At 36.4% G+C, this 19,905-nt stretch overlaps 1 protein-coding gene across 1 annotated transcript in view; it reads right to left on the reverse strand.

Moving 5' to 3' along the window:
• Nucleotides 1–3,036: 3,036 nt before the first annotated feature.
• The window catches only part of LOC120768549 (zinc finger protein Elbow), a gene marked incomplete at its 5' end in the record, with an annotated part of 112,662 nt that continues 95,793 nt past the window's right edge, over nucleotides 3,037–19,905 (reverse strand). The window contains one exon of the mRNA XM_040095292.1: nucleotides 3,037–5,240. Coding sequence (XP_039951226.1) covers nucleotides 3,651–5,240 — 1,590 coding nt within the window. The remainder of the gene's footprint in view (nucleotides 5,241–19,905) is intronic.

Raw genomic sequence — 19,905 nt, forward strand, 5'->3', positions numbered from 1 at the left:
AGGAAACGACTCTATAGAGTTTGGTTGACATAGCTATAGTAGTTTCCGAGATATGTACAAAAAACTTAGTAGGGGGCGGGGCCACACCCACTTTCCCAAAAAAATTAAGTCCAAATATGCCCCTCCCTAATGCGATCCTTTGTGCCAAATTTCGCTTTAATATCTTTATTTATGGCTTAGTTATGGCACTTTATAGGTTTTCGGTTTCCGCCATTTTGTGCGCGTGGCAGTATGCCGATTTTGCCCATCTTCGAACTTAACCTTCTTATGGAGCCAAGAAATACGTGTACCAAGTTTCATCATGATATCTCAATTTTTACTCAAGTTACTGCTTGCACGGACGGACGGACAGACATCCGGATGTCAACTCTACTCGTCACCCTGATCACTTTGGTATATATAACCCTATATCTGACTCTTTTAGTTTTAGGACTTACAAACAACCGTTATGTGAACAAAACTATAATACTCTCCTTAGCAACTTTGTTGTGAGAGTATAAAAAACTGTAGGTGATAGAAGAAATCTGTAGCTATTTTCTGCATTTGTGGTCATTTTTACATAATGAACACTTTGCTCTGTTCGTGTCACAAAAAATAAGGAGTTTTTGTTTACCAGTGTTATCAGAGTAACAGTGATTGATTTCATTCGTGCCACGTTATATAAACCGAAAACCATAAATGCTAGTTATTATCAAGCTATCTCAATATTTACATAAGCACGGATGTATGTATGTACATATTATAATTCTATAGCCTAGTTATAATCGATTCTGCCGAGTATATTGTCAATTTTTTTAAGATATTGTAAACAACCGTTAAGTGAACAAAACATTACACTTTCGTGTAAAATATTGAGACCGTATAGACATTTGCTGTCTTCCTTCTTTTTCTAACACTTAATACCCAACAACACATAACACCATAAATAAGATAAGAATTCGTTCTGTAATAAAACTGACAATAAATTTTGTGAAGAACATTTGTGATAGGTTGAATAAACGCGAGGGACAAACATTTTTCTTCGTCAACTGAGGTGCAAAATGATGAATTGCGCTATAGATTGGAGGTATGGAGCTTGTATTATGATATGTATGTGGTTGCAAGTATGTATCATATGTATTTACATATAAATGTATCTCGGGAATATTTCTCTGTGTAGGTACGCTTTGGAAATCAAAGCACGAAATAATGGGTGGTCGGGCAAAAACTACAACGGTAGGTGTTTCAAATGCATCCACATAACAGTGGTTGCATGCCAAGCGATTGCAATACAACACAACTTCAGAAATTTATGGCCTCTGATTAAAGTACATATCGTCACCTGAAATGCAAAATAACGTAACAACATTTTCCGAAATTTACAGTGGCATGAATGAAAAACGAAATAAAATGGAACATGAGTGAAACAAAATTTTAATATTGGTTAAAACTGGTTTATATCTGACCGCAGAACCTGAAAATGTTGAACATATGTAATATTATGTATGTAATTTGAAGTAGTGAAGCGTAATCAATAAGACACTCAATTTCGAATTTTTTGATGATACGTTAATTTGCATTTAAGGTGACGATATGTATGTATAACCCTAACAAGAAAACAAAAAGAAAGGAAAGTTCGGATGCAACCGAACATTTTATACTCTCGTAATTTGCACGGATTAACAGGCATGATTTGGTAATCCTTTACATTAAAAAAAAATTGCCAATGAATTCTAAATCCTTCATTTGATGAAACCATGAATTTTTCATTTGGTATCTTATTATTTTATATTATAAGGTTAAAGAGACATCTCATTAATCCATTTCTCTTCGTGTCCGAGATAATTTTATTAAACTAAACTTTTTCTACTTCTTTACTGGCGCAGACACCGCTTACGCTTTATAGCCGAGTTAACAATAGCGCGCCAGTCGTTCTTCTTTTCGCTATTCAATTCGAGATACCAAGTGCAGTCAGGTCCTATTCACCTGATCTCTACAACGGAATGGAGGTCCCCTCTTTCTCTGTCGGGTACTGAATCAAAAACCCTTCAAAGCTGCAGTTTTCTTAACTTAAATGAGATAAGTGTGAAATAAACTCAACTAAAGGGGCTATATTGCGTCGTGTACGTTTCAGTGACATAGATTTCTGATTTTTGTGGAGGACATAAAATACAATTATCCTAATTGATTTTTAATCTAATGTGGATATATTTTGCTATAGATGCACTTTTATAAAAGATAAATTACACATTTTTGTGGTAACCTCTGGGCAATCTCCTAGCTCAGAAAAACTTTACAGGATCTGAGAAATTCCGAAAAAACATGAAATTTAAGCATGGACTCTGTGGACAAAGGTATTGAGGTCAACTAGATCGCTGATCATCTGGTAAGAGATCACAAAACCATTAATGCTGAAGCCGCACAATCACAATCACAACCGGTCCACGTGCTATTAAAAACAACATTCAAAAAGAAGAAAAGATGAGAAAGGATTGTTACTGGTGGCAAATACCTGGACTTCTTCGTGCACCAATTTCTTTGAGGATACAACATGACTAATCATCCCACAGACAAAATAAGTCAGGACTATAGGCTGTCACATTCACGAGATGGCAATCTGGTCGATTGAATCTTGGCGCATCTGGAGTATTGAGGCGGAAACAGCGGAAACATTGTAGCTTAGTTGCCATGTAAGTGGAGGAGCCAAGTTATCGGATTTATTCGCTATTGGCTTAAATTTTCTTTATGCGCTTGTATTGAAGGAGTTGATGTAAGAAATGAGGTCAAATTTAATCACGTTCATAGAGGGAAATTCTCCGTTAAATTCTTCAACCTATCACATCTGGTCACTAATTTGTCATTGTTGTTATTATGCAGGTATATCAGCTGCGATAATATAATGCAGACTTCAGAATGCAATTCTTAAAACTAGCCTACGAATCGAGCATATGCCCTTCGAAGGCACTTTAAAACTTGGAAAGTAAACCTTTGGCAAATTTGTCAGTTGGAGACTCATACTTACCCTGATCTCTTTAAATAATGAATTAATGCACGCAGTTTATTTTTAATATTTTATATTTGACGTGGTTTTATTGTTTCTTTGATGATGACTTAATTGAATCTTAAAGTATGTTTATTTGTAATTTTATTACATTTGTGGTTTACACTTTAAAATATACAACAACGCTGCTTCGGCTTACAATTTAACATTTGGATTATACATACATACAATTTATTCTTTATTTATTATATTTACTTTGATAAAAGTTTCAATTAGTTTAGTTAATAAAATAAATAGTTCTTCTTTTGTTTATTGCAAACGCTCTTTACATTTACGATAATTACTTTAATTATTTTATTATAGCTGCATGCAGCACAAATATCAGCATGCTTCATTTTATACATATGTACAGCTCATATGCATACATATTTATGTACATAACACACGTAGAACAATTTACATCACTAGCACTTTACGCGTCCCATGACTCGCCTCTCCTAAGTTTACAAAAAAATTCCCCAGAAGTGGGAAATTATCAGCGTGAGGACATTCAATGTCGAAATTGACTGAAGATATTAAGAATATGTGTAGTATTCATTCAGCAAACCGCGGCCACTTATTTCAAATGCGTTCTGTAGACATCGCGCGTTCTATCACTACCAGCCTCCTACTATGGATGGGAGGAGCCCATGCGCGGCGGTCCGTAGAGAGAATAGGGCGCAAAGTATTGCGCTAGCGCCGGATGTGGTGGCATGGGTAGACCACCCAAAGCGCCGGCAGCAGATGCCAGCGGTGGCGGTAGCATGGAGGGTTTACCGTAGGGATGATAGCGAGCGGCAGACAGTGGACTCAATGGGGGCGTAGGGTAGGTGCGTTGAAACAGTGGATGCGTTGGTGGTATACCGCCTGCTGCGGCAGCGCTCAGCACTGAATCAGGCAGCGATGCGGTATGCGTACGCAAATGTTGGAACAGTTCATCGGAGGTGCCGAAACGCTTGCCACAATACGCCGCATCGGGGCTAATCCACGAACAGACGTACGGCATTTGTGAGGCGGCGGCCAGCGCAGCCAATTGTGCATGATATGATGAAGCAGCTGCTGCGGCGACTGCAGCTGCTGCCGAAGAACCACCTCCGCCCAATGACGATGCTTTGCTGGAGTTGCTATCGCATTGTGGACAACCAGCCGGGCAAGGTTGGCCGGCGGCTTTGTTGAGAAAATGTGGCGAGGATGGACAGCCGGTGCAGTAGGGATCACGACAGATGTTCGGTGTCATTAAAGCGGCCGGATCGATGCCCTTCAGGCGAGCATAATTCAAGTAGGGATGCATTGCGGCCGCTTTGAACATGGGATGATGTTGTGACATAAGCGCACTAGCTGTCATTACGTCCATGGGATATGACAAGCCGCTCGTCGGATTGCCACTCGGATATCCAGCATAGTAAGCGGTATTGCCTGGTAGCGATCCCGCGCTCGTTGTGGGAACACCTGCAGCTACGGCGGCAGCATGCAATGCCTTCACATAGTTCGCCTCTTTGGCTGCAGCTATAGCTGAATCCGTAGCAGACTGCAAACGTGATTGGCTGGCAGCAGCTGCCGCAGCCGCAGCGGTAGGACTAATTTGTGCGCTGCTAATACCGTGACTTAACGCTGCCGATTCTTTAGAGGATGCACGTTGCTGTGGACTACTACTATTACTCATGCGTTGCTGCATATCCATAACAGCGCTAGCGGTACCTATTGGTGAACTCTTTCGCAAACCGTTGATGCCGGTCGCGGGCGAGTCTCGTTGTGAGGTGGCACTTTGGTTTGAGTCACAACGTTGCTGTTGCAGTTGTGCAGCATGCTGCTGGCCATTCAATAGCATTATGCCACCGCTGCCATTACTCTTTGGTGTACGCACTCGGCCGCCGTTGCCGATGAGATTTAAACTGTTCGTCGACGCACTGGTGCTTAAGTTTGTGGCGCGCTCCGTTTCGGCTTCAAGTCTCTCTCGCATGTGATTGTTGTTGATTAAATTATTATTCGACTCATACGGCTTAAAGCTGGACTTGATGTGTTCGACGGAGCCGGTTGATACGGACGATGATTGACTGCTCACTGGTGAGGATTTATCACGTCCATCAGCACCGCTGGACTTCAATGTCGATTTGGTAGATTTCTCAATGTTGGCAGCAAGCAGTTTTGGATTTGTAGTATCCGCACCGATTGCGCTGCACGTCTGCGCCAGCAAAGCTAGCGGGCTGCTTTTGGCGTCCAGCTAGAGGTAGGATGAGAGGGAGAAAAGAATCACAAATTAATAAACATAATCATAAGTGAATTGAATTCATATATTATGTTTGAGTAATATTGAAGTTAGACATAGTTAAGGTTGTATGTTACTGATGTAGAGCTTACCGACACTAAGAAAATAGGTACTGAAGTTCTTGATCATATTTGAAAACAAAGTTTTTATGAAAGTTTTTTTATTCAAAATGAAACAAATCCAATAGAGAGCAGGTATCGAGAGTACAGAAACTTTCTCCACCATATATAGACCGCGTCAGATACGGGACTCGGGAAAACCTCATATCTGAATCAGTTTTGGTGAATAAGCGAGCAATTATTGCTCAAGCGGCCGGTTCTGAAAGACCAACGAGGCTGTAGGTCGAAGTGATTCCCATCGACTAATTATGGAAACAGGTAGGCTTACCAAATAAGTCAAAGCCCATGAATTATAAAAAATCAGCAGTTTAGGAAGTGATGTCATACTTCTTGAACTAAATTCGTATTATAGTGGACGTTATTATTGAAGAAGCAGTCCAAAATATTCTCCATTTATTTCTTGGAAACAATTGCCTTTAGTGGCTATAAATCCAACTTCGGTTGGTGGGTCCATCTGGCATTTGAGCAATACAGTTTAATCCGCGTCTTATCAGTTGTTGGCTCTGTGAGAAAAAATACTTTGTTCTACTATTACTCAGTCCGCCCGGAAGGATCCAAATTATGCAGTATACTAGAGATCTTCAAGGCGCACTCAAATATATGTTTAATACTTCTTAAAGCACAAAACATTTTGAAGTTCCCAAAGTATTTTTTAGTACTAATTGCCACAGGGTGGGAAAAGTAAAGTTCAGATTTCGCCATAAGCAAGTTGCAAGTGACGTAAAAATTAACGACATAAATTCTAAAGATAAACTAAATAAAAACGGAAGTAAATCGAGTGCTGTAAGACGTCAACACACATACACACAACAGCATATCTACTGAAATATTTATGGGCAAGACATCGTTACCGCGCCAGACTGTAAAAACGATCAAAAGGGGGAACATTTTAATGCGTAATGCATGCGTTTTCGCATCAGATAAGCAAAGAAGCAATAAAGCCGGAAAGTAAATGTCGGAAACTCACTTGCTGTTATGTATGTATTTATGTATATGTGAGTATATTCGTACTAACAGCATATAAAAACCACATAAAAATTGCACATTGTGGTTTGTTTGAAGACGGCAACATAAATGCCATAAAATAAACATGCGAGAACATATACAGGGTGACCAAATTGAAATGAGTAATTTGAAAGTTGTATTATATTGTTAGTCGCAAATAAGAGTAGAACAACAAAACGGTTTAAACGCGGACGAAAAATTTAAATTCTAGAGTAAAAATCAATCTCTTTTGACATTCGTTTGTTATAAAGGGTGGTTCACGGTTTATTTCATACGGAATATAAGAAATGTTTTCAGACGATCAATATCTTGGCTTAATTAATTCACAAATTATATGATGTTTAGTGTTTGAATAGTATTTCGATCCACTTTTCCTGCACAGCCCGTCTTATTCCTTCAATAAAACACCTTACGATACAATACAGATTGGTTTCCAAATAAACAATCATAGCACAACTATTGAATTCACCCAATTCCACCATAAGAACTCCAACGGAGTGGAATCACATAACCGAACAGGATCATTTATTGATTGAATCGTTTTCATGTTTGCTAGAACTTGCAGCAGTATCTTGTTGAAGCCATTTTTAACTGAATATTTTAATTTTGACATAAAAATTCAAACTATGTGCCTGTGTCGCTCACTATAGATGAAAATGTTGTGCCGCCGTGCCTTAACTGGTAGAAAGAAAACCTAGATAACTTTCTCCAATATAGATAGTTTACTGCAAGTTGGATATTTTTCTACAAAAGTTACCCAGGAGTCGGACCCGCCCTGACAAAAGAATTGTCAACAATCCTTGGGCCTATTAACGAGCTTAAAACCGCGACAGCCAGAAATCTGCGAGCAAGTAATGCAAAATGTGGAGAAATAAGAGTATGATCATATAGAATGAAACTGTCACTTGACATATGTTTTCTTCAAAATACAGTCTTGACTTAATGTAAATAAGCATGCTTAAAAATTCATTCAAAAAAAGTATTACTTTTCATAGTCATTAAATGTTCCATATAAAAGTGCACATATAAATAGTAAGTATTTAATTGTGTATATTAAGAACACTATATTTAGCGATATATTTATTTAATCAGGCTTGAAAACTAACTAGGTATATTCATTTTTTTTTTTTGGGAGTCTGCTCTTGCCCATTTTTTCAGTGGCGGAAACTCTTAAAGGGCTATACCAGTGTGACACTTTAAAAAAAAAATTTTTTATTTACTTTTTCGATAGCTTATATTTCCATAAATATTCTGTGAAATCGGGAAGGTCGTATCTTGAATAGTTTTTAGATGGCAGCGTTCTAAAGAGCGTAGGTCACTGTATAGAAAATATCTTTAGGTTTAAGAAACTTTTCAATTTTTTTTGTTTCAGCAACGCATTCGGCCGAATCATGCCAGCAGTTGCGGCACTTTTTTTTTGCACCTTCGAAGACAACATAACTCCGTTATTTTTCAACATTTTTGTAAAAAAATCTTAAAATATACTTAAAATATACCTTAATTTGTTCAAAGAAGTTCAAAATATTCAATCGCGTGCTTTCTCTTATAAAAAAGCACGAAAATCGCCTAATTTTTCATGCATCACACTGGTATAGCCCCTTAACAATAAAACAGTTGCCTGATTTTTGTAAATTTAAGGTACGAAAATATTCGAATTATTTATTGTATATATTTAATTTTTAAATGATTTTCAAAAAAATAAGCTCAGAAGTGAAAGAGTATTTGGCATTTGCCTAAGACGATAAATTGTCTAATCTTTCGCCATATAGACTTGTCCATACAGTTTTGGGAGGTAACCCCTAATGTACCGTTGTCTTAGATAATAATCTTTATCAAATTTCATGAAGATAATTTGTGGAGTAAGAAAGTCTTCCATATAAGAGCTTGATTTAGAGCGGTTGGTATTTATGACAGCTATATGCTATAGTGAGCCCATATCGGCGGTTCAGACAGCTTTTTAATAAAAAAAAAGAACGCGTGAAAAATTTTAGATTGATAACTCTAAAACTGAGAGACTAATTCGGGTATATACAGACGAACATGACTTAATGGTTTTAGATCGTTATGTTGATCATTTAGATGTGTGCATATATGTTTTATAGAGTATCTGACATTTCCTTCTGGATATTATAAACTTGGTGGCAGTCTTAATATAGGATATCTCATGTTCAGGGTAAGAAAGTGGTAAATTAAGTAAAAGTAAAGGATTAAGTAAAGGTAGAATATTCTGCATAAAAGTGCGCTAACTCCAAGAGATTTTTTTATCTTGTGAATTTCGTTAAACTCACGACAGAATTAAATTTAACATATGTCTAAAGACAGTTTTGGCATAAGTCATCCTTCTTAACGTATTATTTTACTACGGTCCGTTCTATTGATCTTTTTCTTAAAATACCTAACGGGATTCATTGATAATCCTTAAAGAAATGTAAATAGTAGCTTAATATATGGCATACTAATTTACTAAGCATGAATTATACGTTTATAGCATTTAAGTATTCTCTAGACATCGTACTTCCTTATATTGTATATGTAAGTACCAACTAAAGTTCCTTTATGCACCAAGACTGAGCATCATATATGGTACGTAAAGTGAGTAAATTCTATTTTACGAGTCAGCATCTTAAGTGACAGAACGTGACTTTGCTAATCGACATATTTGTATCCTGGCAAATAAAATATAAACAAAAGAATATGCGTGCTCGTGAAGTAAAATAGGAGAACTGAATGACAGGGCGTACGTTGCTTTAATTTAAGTCATTTAGCTAAATGACAATTGCAATACAACAAATGGTTGCGCAATGAAAAATACACAAGATGACTATAAAAAGTAAAGAGGCCGGTTAATATAAGAATCCATACGAGTGTGTGGTAAAAGTGAACAGAGGAAGTGAACTCAGTAAGTAATAAGTCAACAAAATGTTTATGACTTTAACGTTTTCGTTGTTGCCAATACCAACGAATGCTTTTTATGACCGTAACTATACACATTAATATACGCTGGTGCTCAAAAGGAAAGGCTCAAAGAAAGTTTTGAATGTAAAAAGAAAATTAAGTGTTAGATCAAAAAACCAAGCAAAGGAAACTTCGGTTGAACTGACTTCATTTTGATCGATTAGTTTGTATGGCAGCTACATACAGGCTTTGTCCGGAAAGTAATAGGACTAAGTCGATTTAAAAGAATTTATTGAATCAATCGTTACAATTCTTTAATAACTTTCAAAATAGGCTCTTTCTGCGTCGATGCAGCGCTGCCAGCGCGATTTCCAAGCATTGAAGGCGTCACGGAAGGCATTCTCCGGAATAGCCTTGAGAGCCGAGGTGCATGCTGCTTGCATCCCCTCTGTCGTCTTAAAATGCTTACCTTTCATCGGGCTTTTTAGGCATCGGCCTTCTCAGGAGGAACAAATTCATGGTGGATGATGCCTTTGATGTCAAAAAACACAACGAGCATCGTTTTCACCGTGGATTTGCTAATTTTTCCCTTTTCGGGCGAGTAAACGCTTCCCTCCAAAAAGGCCCGGTGCCACCGAAATACACCAAGAAGTGTAAAGCAACTTCTCAGTAGGCCTGCTTGATCATATCAAACGTTTCTGTAGCAGATTTACCAAGTTTCACAGATTTAATAGCATACCTTTGCACTAACGAATGCTGTATTTTCCACTTGCATCACTCACAAAATCATGTCATGCGAAAAGGTTTGTCCTGACTCTCCAGGTGCTCGGAGACAACTGACCAGCTGCTCGTTCGTTAACTAGGAACCCCCTCTACCGAATCCAGTCGGTGTGCCCACCCTCCGTAGTTAAGTCGCGGAGGAAGAAAATCAGTCCTATTACTTTCCGGACAAACCCTGTATATGCTTTTTTAGTCCGATTTGAACAATTTGTTTATAGATTTTAGCGTTGTCTTAGGCAATTATTTCTTGAATACACCTATATCGTTAACTTAACATACCCTGTCCTGGGTATAAATGGGGAAAATGAGTAGGCGACTTTCACAAAAACATTTTTTAACGCAATCGACGTCGATGGACGTCTTATGTCTGTCCGAAATACTAGCTACCAATTTATTCCTAATTACCATATTTTTACATCAAAAATAACGAGAGCAATAGAAAACACCTCTCTACTTTCGTTTTTTGCTGAAACAATTCTACCGCTGCACCTATTCAGTTGAACCGAAGTGTAGTGTTTCGGCAGAGAGCAATGAGAAACTGCCGCTGCTACTGCTTGCAATTGCCGCAATGTGCTGCTCATTGCTCTTATATAATTGCTTACCGTCATCGTCATGTGGTTTACGCAATATTCATTGTCATCTAAGAAAGCTTGTTGTCTTTGTTGTTTTCGTTACGGCTGTGAGATGCGATAAGAATTTATGATTTTGTTAATGTCTTTTTAGTTTCTTTTTTCGCTCCTTTTCGCTTTGGCGATTTTGAATTTCTTGCTTTGTTCACATTTTGGTTTTTATTTATTTGCTTTATTTATTTATGGTTTGAGTTTTTTGCTTGCGCAAATTTTTAATGTTACCACATTTGTTTGCACATTTGTGCATACTTAGGGATGTGGCATGCAATCTGCAGCAGGCCAGCCGCCACAAAGATAAGATATTTACGAGTGTTCATTGCGTTTCATAAGCTTTCGCGTTGGCAAATCTCATTTGCTGCATATAATTCTTCTTTAATGTCTTTGGTGTTGCAAATTTCGTTTTGTTTTTGCTTTTGCATTTTTATTGCCCACAATTGCTAGAGGCGTAGAAACGCGCTGCCGCCACATTAGCGGTTGTGCCGCTGCCGGTTCTTTGCCACATTGGGTGGCGCGCAAAATTATTTTGGCTAATTTATGGCGCTATTATTCTTGCAGAGTGTTGAATGTTGTTGGATATTCATAAAAATCTACAAATGTTTGCTTGTTTAAGATTGCGCGCTTATTTGGCCTGCTTTTTAGTGCCCATTTTCGCCTCATTAGAGTGTGCAAATAGACATCATGAAGTACTGCTAAGATTTTGCACTTTCGCTTTTGTTAGCGAAAGCTAGAAAATATGTGCATTTGGGCCGTTGGAGACCACATTATTTTTAAGAAACGTTTAAATTTAAAATGCTTTAGAACTTTCGTGAACTAAATTTTATGCTGCAGCAACATATTGCAAAAGAGCGGGACAACTTTACCCAGTACCATCTTAATATTATACGAGTATCAGTTGACTGGTTGCAAAGGTAGGAGCGACTGACCGTACTCAAACCATCATTAAGCCAACTGTTCTCCGAGGCTGTAGCCCATTGCGCCCTATTTGGAGCACATCAGATTTGAAAAAATATGTGGCTTTTTCCTACCTATCTGCAATATCTCTTATGTTGGAACACTGAAAGCTGTACAATATATCCATTGGAACCGGTTGTACATTCGAAAAGGTAGTGTCTTATTATTATCGACACATGTTCTACTGCTTTACCAATATTCTGAAGTTGAAACTTTAGAACAAAATAACCTGTGATGACCCCTACTTACTTACTTATACTTACTTTTATCTATAAGAGCCGACTTTTTGGTTTTAAAGCCATCACCACTAAACTAAAGTATTTTTGTGGTATGCGGTATGCTGTTAGTGTTGCAATGCCATCACATTAGTAAATAATATTATTTTTATGCTCTTGCAACCAGTTGCTACAGAGTATTATAGTTTTATTCAGCTAACGGTTGTACGTATAACCTAAAACTAATCGAGATATATATAGGGTTATATATATACATATAAATGATCAGAGTGACGAGAAAGGTTGAAGTCCGGTCGACTGTCTGTCTGTCCGTTCAACCGTACATCCGTGCAAGCTGTAATTTGAGTAAAAATTGAGATATGTATCTTGATGAAACTTGGTATAAAGGTACAAAACAAATTCGAGTTCGTAGATGGGCGTAAACAGACCAACCACCAGGACTAAATTAAGATATATAGTAAAACTGTAATTTGGCACAGGAGATCGCAGTAACAAGGGACATCTGTGAATAAAAAATTTTGAAAAAGGGGGCTTGGCCCCGCCCCCTAATAGGTTTAATGTGCATATCTCCTAAACCACTAAAGCTACAACGACCAAATTCACCCAGGGTAAATATAACAGAAAAATGGATGAAATCCCCATATAACGGTAGTGTTCAAATCTACAAAAAGTTGAATTAATCAATAAATAAATATGCCCTTATGAACTCTATGAGAGCCGGTGTGAAAATTGGACGCTGGGCGGGGCACCGCCGACCTTTTGGTGAAATCCCATATCTCGGGACCCGACCAAACGATTTCGACAAAATTTAGTAGGTGGCATTATTTTCATATTCCTATATCACGTTGCGAAAATGAGCGAAAGCGGACAACAACCACGCCTACTTCCCATATAGCACAATTTTCTTTTTCCACTTGATTAGTTCAGTTTCCAGTAAAATCAAGAAGCAATTAATATAACGGAATTAAATTTTACACGAATAATGCCTTTAGTGTGGGCCACCTTATGACAGAAAATTGTTCAAATCCAACTAAAACTGTTCAAGACCCTAGGTACCGAGTATGTGGACCCCAGTACCTATAGTTGACTTTTGTTCGAAAATATCAGTTAATGTGTGAGATTTGGAATAGAAATTCAAACAGAATCCCTTTCCTGCAGTAGCAAATCTGTGTATCCAAAATGGGGGGAAACTGGTCAATACTTCCCAGAGCCCCCATATACCTAATATAAAGATTTTAGAACTTCTTGTTGACTTTATGCTGGATATATCGACCAATATTTGAGTTATCTCAATGAGAATTTCAGAACGTATTTGACTTATAACAGTATATAATTGTGCCTAATATAGATATAATTGGGCGGAAACTTGACCTAGCCCCCAAATAACCATTCCCAGGATTTTCGAACATTCGGTTTTTGTATTGAGTTTGGTTTTTCTAACAAATCTTATGCCAAATATATATGTAGGCCAGTATATAAGTTATATATGGTGTATGCATATATAAAACTGCTTAGATTCCGATCCTATGGTTGACGTTTTACATCGTAAAGTATTTTCCTGGCTTTGATTCAAGTAAGTTGCAAGAGTATAAAATTTTCGGTTGCACCCTCACTTAGCCTTTTTTACTTTTTCATATAAATTTTGATTAGAAAGAATCTTATTTAGTATCAATTTGTTTCCTTTAAGAAAATATCAGAATAGTCAGTTGACCCTGAAACAAAAATTTTCATTAAGACAGAAAAACTTTACAGGGTGCCTCAATTATATAATATGCAAGTGGATAAATATGAAATAGTTTCGACAATTGACTGAGGCAGAACTGAAATCAACGTCATGCTTACTTGGCGATTAATAGTTTTCTATCATAGTCATACTATGATTCAACAAAAATTTCGTGGGAGTCTGATGTCTCCACCAGAAATTTGAAACGTAAAGGGCACCTTAACAACCCTTGGAATGTTAACGTTTTAAGACAAAAATTTCCGCTGGAATCAGCACATTATTGAGCACAAATATCAAATAAATGATTTTACTTTCACAGTTGTTTTGACAGTTGTCCCTGTAAGAAATTCTGTGCCTAAAGAAAAATTCCTCATATGAATGAAAAAGCGAATCGGGAACCACATGAATATTATTTTCAGTACTGAAATTGTTGATTAAGTTAGTTTATTGCTTAGTTCTTAAAACCCGCTACGAAAAACCCAAACTACATATATTTTATTTTGGTCATTTTGTTCACCCTTTGAAAAGAAAAAATTACTTCTAAAATTTTTTGTACATTTCCCGATGTATTTTACCCGATTATTTTTACAATCTCTATGTTAGATATCTCGAAAAAAAAACAATTTAAGAATTGCCCACATAAAATTTATAAGCGGCTAAAAATAGACGCCACTGCTGTATCAACTTCAAAGTAACATAATGCAACTTGCCGACACTGATTTTGCAAGGCGTCGTAAATTTCTATAGTTGATGCGAGCGCCAATAAAATATTTTATGAGGTTATTGCTCGGCTAATTTTAATAGGCGTTTTCGAATTCGCGAAGCATTGAAAGTGCACAGAAGACTTCAGCAAACCAATTAGTAGTACAATATGTACACAATACACAACATCTGATATTTTGGAGAATATATGTGTGTATATACTTTGTATTTGTGAGCGTTTGTGCTGTGAAATGCTTTTTTTGTATGTATGTAATTACTCATAAATAACTCGTCATAACGATTAGGCTCATAAAAAGCAACAGTAAATTCAATCATAAATTTAATTACAAAATTGCATGCAATTTAGGTCATAAATGTGGAACTGATATTGGCACGTAACGAAATTGCCTTACACGGGCATATGTACATGCTACATACATATGTATATGTTTTTATATATGCATGCGATATTATCCGCGTTTTGCAAGAAACCCGCATTTATTATTTTTTAATTTTTTACTAGTCTGTCTTTCTAGTAATTGGGAATAGGTTTTCTACTAATTTCAAACGGAGTAATTTATACACAATTATCATATCAAATATACCTAAATATAGTATGTTTTGAAAATATAATGTAAGTACATCGCCTACAAATCAACAAGAGTTCTCATACATCAAAAAAGTTTGTCACATTAAAACGGAATTTAATATAAATATTAATCGTATGTAATATTTTCATAAAAACACCATAAAATACGGCGCCACAAATTGATCCACATCTTCTCCCAGTCCCAAACAAATTATCTTTATCATTTCCATCCCTTCATATATTGTATATCGAGAAATATGTCTTAAGAATGCTAGATGGGAATATTTTACATATAATAATACTTGTACATTTCCAAAATTGTATGAAATTTGGATGTAAATAATTATTTTCTCCTTTAGTTAAAATTAATATAACGATTTTCCTTCAACTAGTGGTCATTAACCCATTAAACGCGAAAGCTAAATAGCAAAGATAGAGGAACCAAACTTTGTGTGGATACTACAAGGGTTGATATGTACACAAAACTGCAAACAAAAGTTTCGACCCCTATCTGGGGGGGGGGGTCTGCACGACCCGTGACATATATGTAACGCTCGCGGGTTTCTGTTATGTAATACAATGTTTGATACTAACATGTAAATAAACACTTCCATTGGATTTAATTCATCAATTTTATTATTTTAATTATAAAGTTTACAAAAAGAAAACGAAACAAGTACAAACGTATGAAAATTCATAAATTTTTGGTTGAGAAAGAAAACTCAAACTGTTCTAAAGTGAAAGTTGTAGCAGCAATCCATACACAAACCTACGTCACACTTTACACATTTGGTGTTTATTGATCGCTGGCAGTTGTTTTCAGCACAGCGTCTCCTGGTATGATTTCTAACTATGAAATGGCCAATTCGGTCATATCTAGCATCAAGCTCAATTTGCGAATCCGGACGTCTAAATCCCCATGGTCAATGGTCAAGCAATGGTTCTTCTAAACTGTAGCTGGGTTAGCCCGTGTCCGCCTTTTCTATGTAAGAGCCAAGCATTTTGAATGGAGACATCAACCAACCAGGTAAAACTTGAGAACCACCACTTCTTCTCTCTAGCTCCAATCCTGTAAGCGTTAACGTTTTGGTCCATACGGTCTGTTCCGCCCATATTCTTGTTATACATTACGATAGCATTGGGGACTTGAACCTGAATTCGAGCATGTTCTGCCCTAGAGTATCTTCCAGCTGTCCCTACCGGTCCCTTCCCAAATAAAGTTGGTGCAACGGAAACTACTGCATTGTCTACGAATTTCGTGACTGTAATATCGCATTCAGAAATCCGGGAACTAGCCACATAACCACGTTCCTTTTTTTTCAACTTAACCTTCAGTGGCAAAGGGCAAGACATTGGTATTGAATTTTGCCGAATTGTTCCAGTTCCCTCATATCCCATTTTTTTTAGTCGAACCAAAACAGGTATTGAAGTGAAGAGATTATCGAAAAAGAATTGAAATGGAAGTGGCTTCCACGTTTCATCGAATTCATCGATCATTGAAAACAACGGAGCAGCATTCTTTCCATAGTTTGCAGCGTACTCTTCGTTCGTCCTAGGGTTTTTTCCCTGATACATCTCGAAGTTTAGAAGATGACCGGAAGGCGTATTGATACAACACATTTTATAACCAAATCTCAACGGTTTGCCTCTAATAAATTGTTTACAACCGTACCTGCCGTAGTATTCCATCATTCATTCATCGTAGGACAAATTCCGCTCTGGATGAAAATTTTTAGCAAAATTCGCTTTCAAAGCATCAGTTAGGGGTCTCAATTTCCATATTTTATCCGATAAATCTGTAAAGTGTAGATTTCCAAAAATAGTTCGAAAACGATTACGCCTCATCGAGTCAATAATCACAAAATTTTGAATATCTTTGTCAACGCTCCAATATGCTTCTTTGTTTGGAGAATAGGTATATCCACTTATTATCAGAATTCCTAAAAAATACTTTCATTTCACCAACTGTAATATTTGGGTTCCTATTGTTATTTAAGAGCGAATATCTGTTTGACTCGTCACACAGCATTTGAAATAATTCATCATCAAAAAACTTTTGGAATTGCTCATATGGCTCTAGGTTGCTGCAGTCACTGTAATTACCCTCAGGGAAAATTGGAGATCTAAGTTCGATATTATCATCGACCCACGTAAAGGATGGTTTGGCTCTCTTAGCCTTACTATGTGACTGACCTGCAGTTATCTTACGACGACGAGAATTGGTTTGCTCCCTAGGCTTTTGAGTTGAACGCGATGTACTCGGCTTTTCGGATGCTTGCGCAGAAGCAAATGATTCCTCCAAAAGGTTTACATACTTCTAACTCTGAGATAGAATGATTCAAACAGTCTAAAATTTCAGCGTCCATGTCAAAGTCGGGGTTCTCTTCAAAGTCGGTATTTTTTCTTGTAACAATTTCACAATCCTCGACAAGCAGTGTATGTGACAAGTTTTCCAAAGTACCGCCGTCTTCATCTGCCGAATCATCACCTGAAAGAGCACCCGCGTCAGGAGCCTCTATACATATAGCTTCCACTTCTTCTTCTTCATTATTTGTCAATTCGTCCAAAACTGCGCAAACTTCTTCAACAGTTAGTTTTACTTTAATAACGGAAGAACACGCACATAAATATGTATATTATATATAGTTATACAATTCATAAGGTGAACCTGCGAACGTGACATATATGTAACAGCTACACAAGACGAAAAAAAAACCTTCAAATAAAGTCATTTTAAATTTTTTTTTAATAGCATAAAATTTCAAACACTATCAAAATATACAAAACACTCTTTTCACATAAATCGGTGACACTTTATTAAAAATCGTACTTACCGACAACGTGTTCCCATTTCGACAGTTTTTTTAGGTGTATGAAATCGGCTTCGTGGTCACTGCGTACCTATTTTTGCTACACTAAACGGAAAGGGCAAAATATAGCGCACACTTATTCTTTGATTTGTTCACTTCAATTCTAATTTATAATTTGGAACATTTAAAATTGCATTTCGATAAAGTCGTAGATTTATGTGAAAGATCGGAGCGTTACATATATGTAACACTAGCGTTTAATGAGTTAAGGCTACCTTCAGCATTTTATATCGCTAGCTATTTTTTTCTTACTCATTTAAAATAAGACGACTCCATATTAGACGAGGATGAATTATTTTTTAAACCAATCAGGATAAACCTTTAACTTCGGTTGCACCAAAGCTGTAATAACCTTCACAGGTGCATTTACTATAGCACAAAAAGGTATAAAAATACTTCTGTACGGCCTTGAATAATAATCTCTGGTAAATTTCTTGATTATACCTCCTCAAATGCAAAATTGTTTAATATAAGCATGATCGTTCAGTATGTATGGGAGCTGTATGCTAAGTTTTTCATGCAAGGACTTGAGTGGTCAGTTGTGTGACTTGATTTTGAAAATACTTCGTCCAATGAAAAAGTTTTATATACAAGCATTTGATTCCGAAAAATACTTTTGTATGGCAGCAATATGGTTAAGTGGTTTGATCACAACTATTTATACGGATATTGCACTGATGCCTTACCAATAATTCATTTCAAATGACTTGAGGATATTTCCTCAAATTAAGCAGTTTTTCATATAATCACTTGATTCCGATCGTTCATTTTGCATAGCAACTGTATGATGTAGTGATGTTGGGCAATAATCCATAACAAATTTCTTGAGAATATATCATCAAATGAAGTTTTTAATACAAGCATTTGGTTTAAAGTACTCTGATTTAAAGTACTTATTTTTTTCTCTCCCTGTCTTGAATTAATATCGAAAGAGAAACGTAACTTTCAATCGAAATATTACTATTAAATTTAATCAAAAATTCTCACCACAAAATATCTTAATTTTATAGTAAGTCGTTTTTTTATTGAAATCAATACTTTTTGTTGATGTAAAACATACTTTTGTAAATTTTTTCATAAAAAAATTCAAAAAAGATCCCACTAAATAAATTCGAAATTAGTTATACTCTTTCCGGAAATCGAAATAAACCGTTTTTGCGCTGAAACACCCAACCGCCCTTCCACATCTTAATCTCACGTTGCCCATAAATTATTTAATTTTGCTTCAATTCACTTACTTTACCAATGACTCTACGACCGTGTTGCCACTTTTAAAGACTTCATGTCTGATCTACATATATCATGTTTTTACATTATCTCTTAAGGTGGGAGCCTCCTTTAGAGGCTTCAAAAAATCGATTTTTTGAGGATTTTTTTGGGAGGGAAAGAAATAATTGATTAAAGCGAAATTTCTAGAATTTATATACTTAAACATCATTCGCAAGTTTTTGGTTACGAAATCTTTGATATTTTGCTTTTGGGAAGCAATTAACCGATGGATCTCGCATGTGCATTTGTCGGACGGCGGGCAGGATGCAGGTCGCAATTTCTATCGGAAACAGAATATTCAAAGAGACTCATATTTTTTAATAATTATCTTCTAGTTAAACTAAAAAAATTCAACAAAAAAATTTTAAATTTTACAAATTTTTGAAAAAATGTAAAGAAGTGGTTTTTGATCAAAAAAATTATACTTTATGTTGTTTAAAAATATGTTCAAACTTGACTTTTCTTAATTTTATGCCAAAGATAATAAACTTTACTCCAATTCTATACGACGTTTAGTTTTTTTCTATCCTGCCCGCCAGTTAAGACGAATCGTAAAAATGAAAAACCGAGAAATCGCGCGTCAAAGTGTTAGCTTTCTGCCCAAGCGCTAATATATCTGCTAGACGCTCTGTCACTATTTCTCTTCTAGCTTTGAAAATATTTCGAATTCCCATCTATAACTTTGGGGACATATTCTTAGATTATTTTTAAAGAGATTTAAGCAAAAAAATCGATTTTTTGAAGCTTCTAAAGCAGGCTCCCCGCTTAATGAAAACTTTAGAAAATAGCTTAATAACTCATCAATCGACTAAAGCAGTCTTTTCAAGCATTGATTGTATGTTATTGAAACAT

The sequence above is a fragment of the Bactrocera tryoni genome, chromosome 2, assembly GCF_016617805.1.
Source record: "Bactrocera tryoni isolate S06 chromosome 2, CSIRO_BtryS06_freeze2, whole genome shotgun sequence".
NCBI lineage: Eukaryota > Metazoa > Arthropoda > Insecta > Diptera > Tephritidae > Bactrocera > Bactrocera tryoni.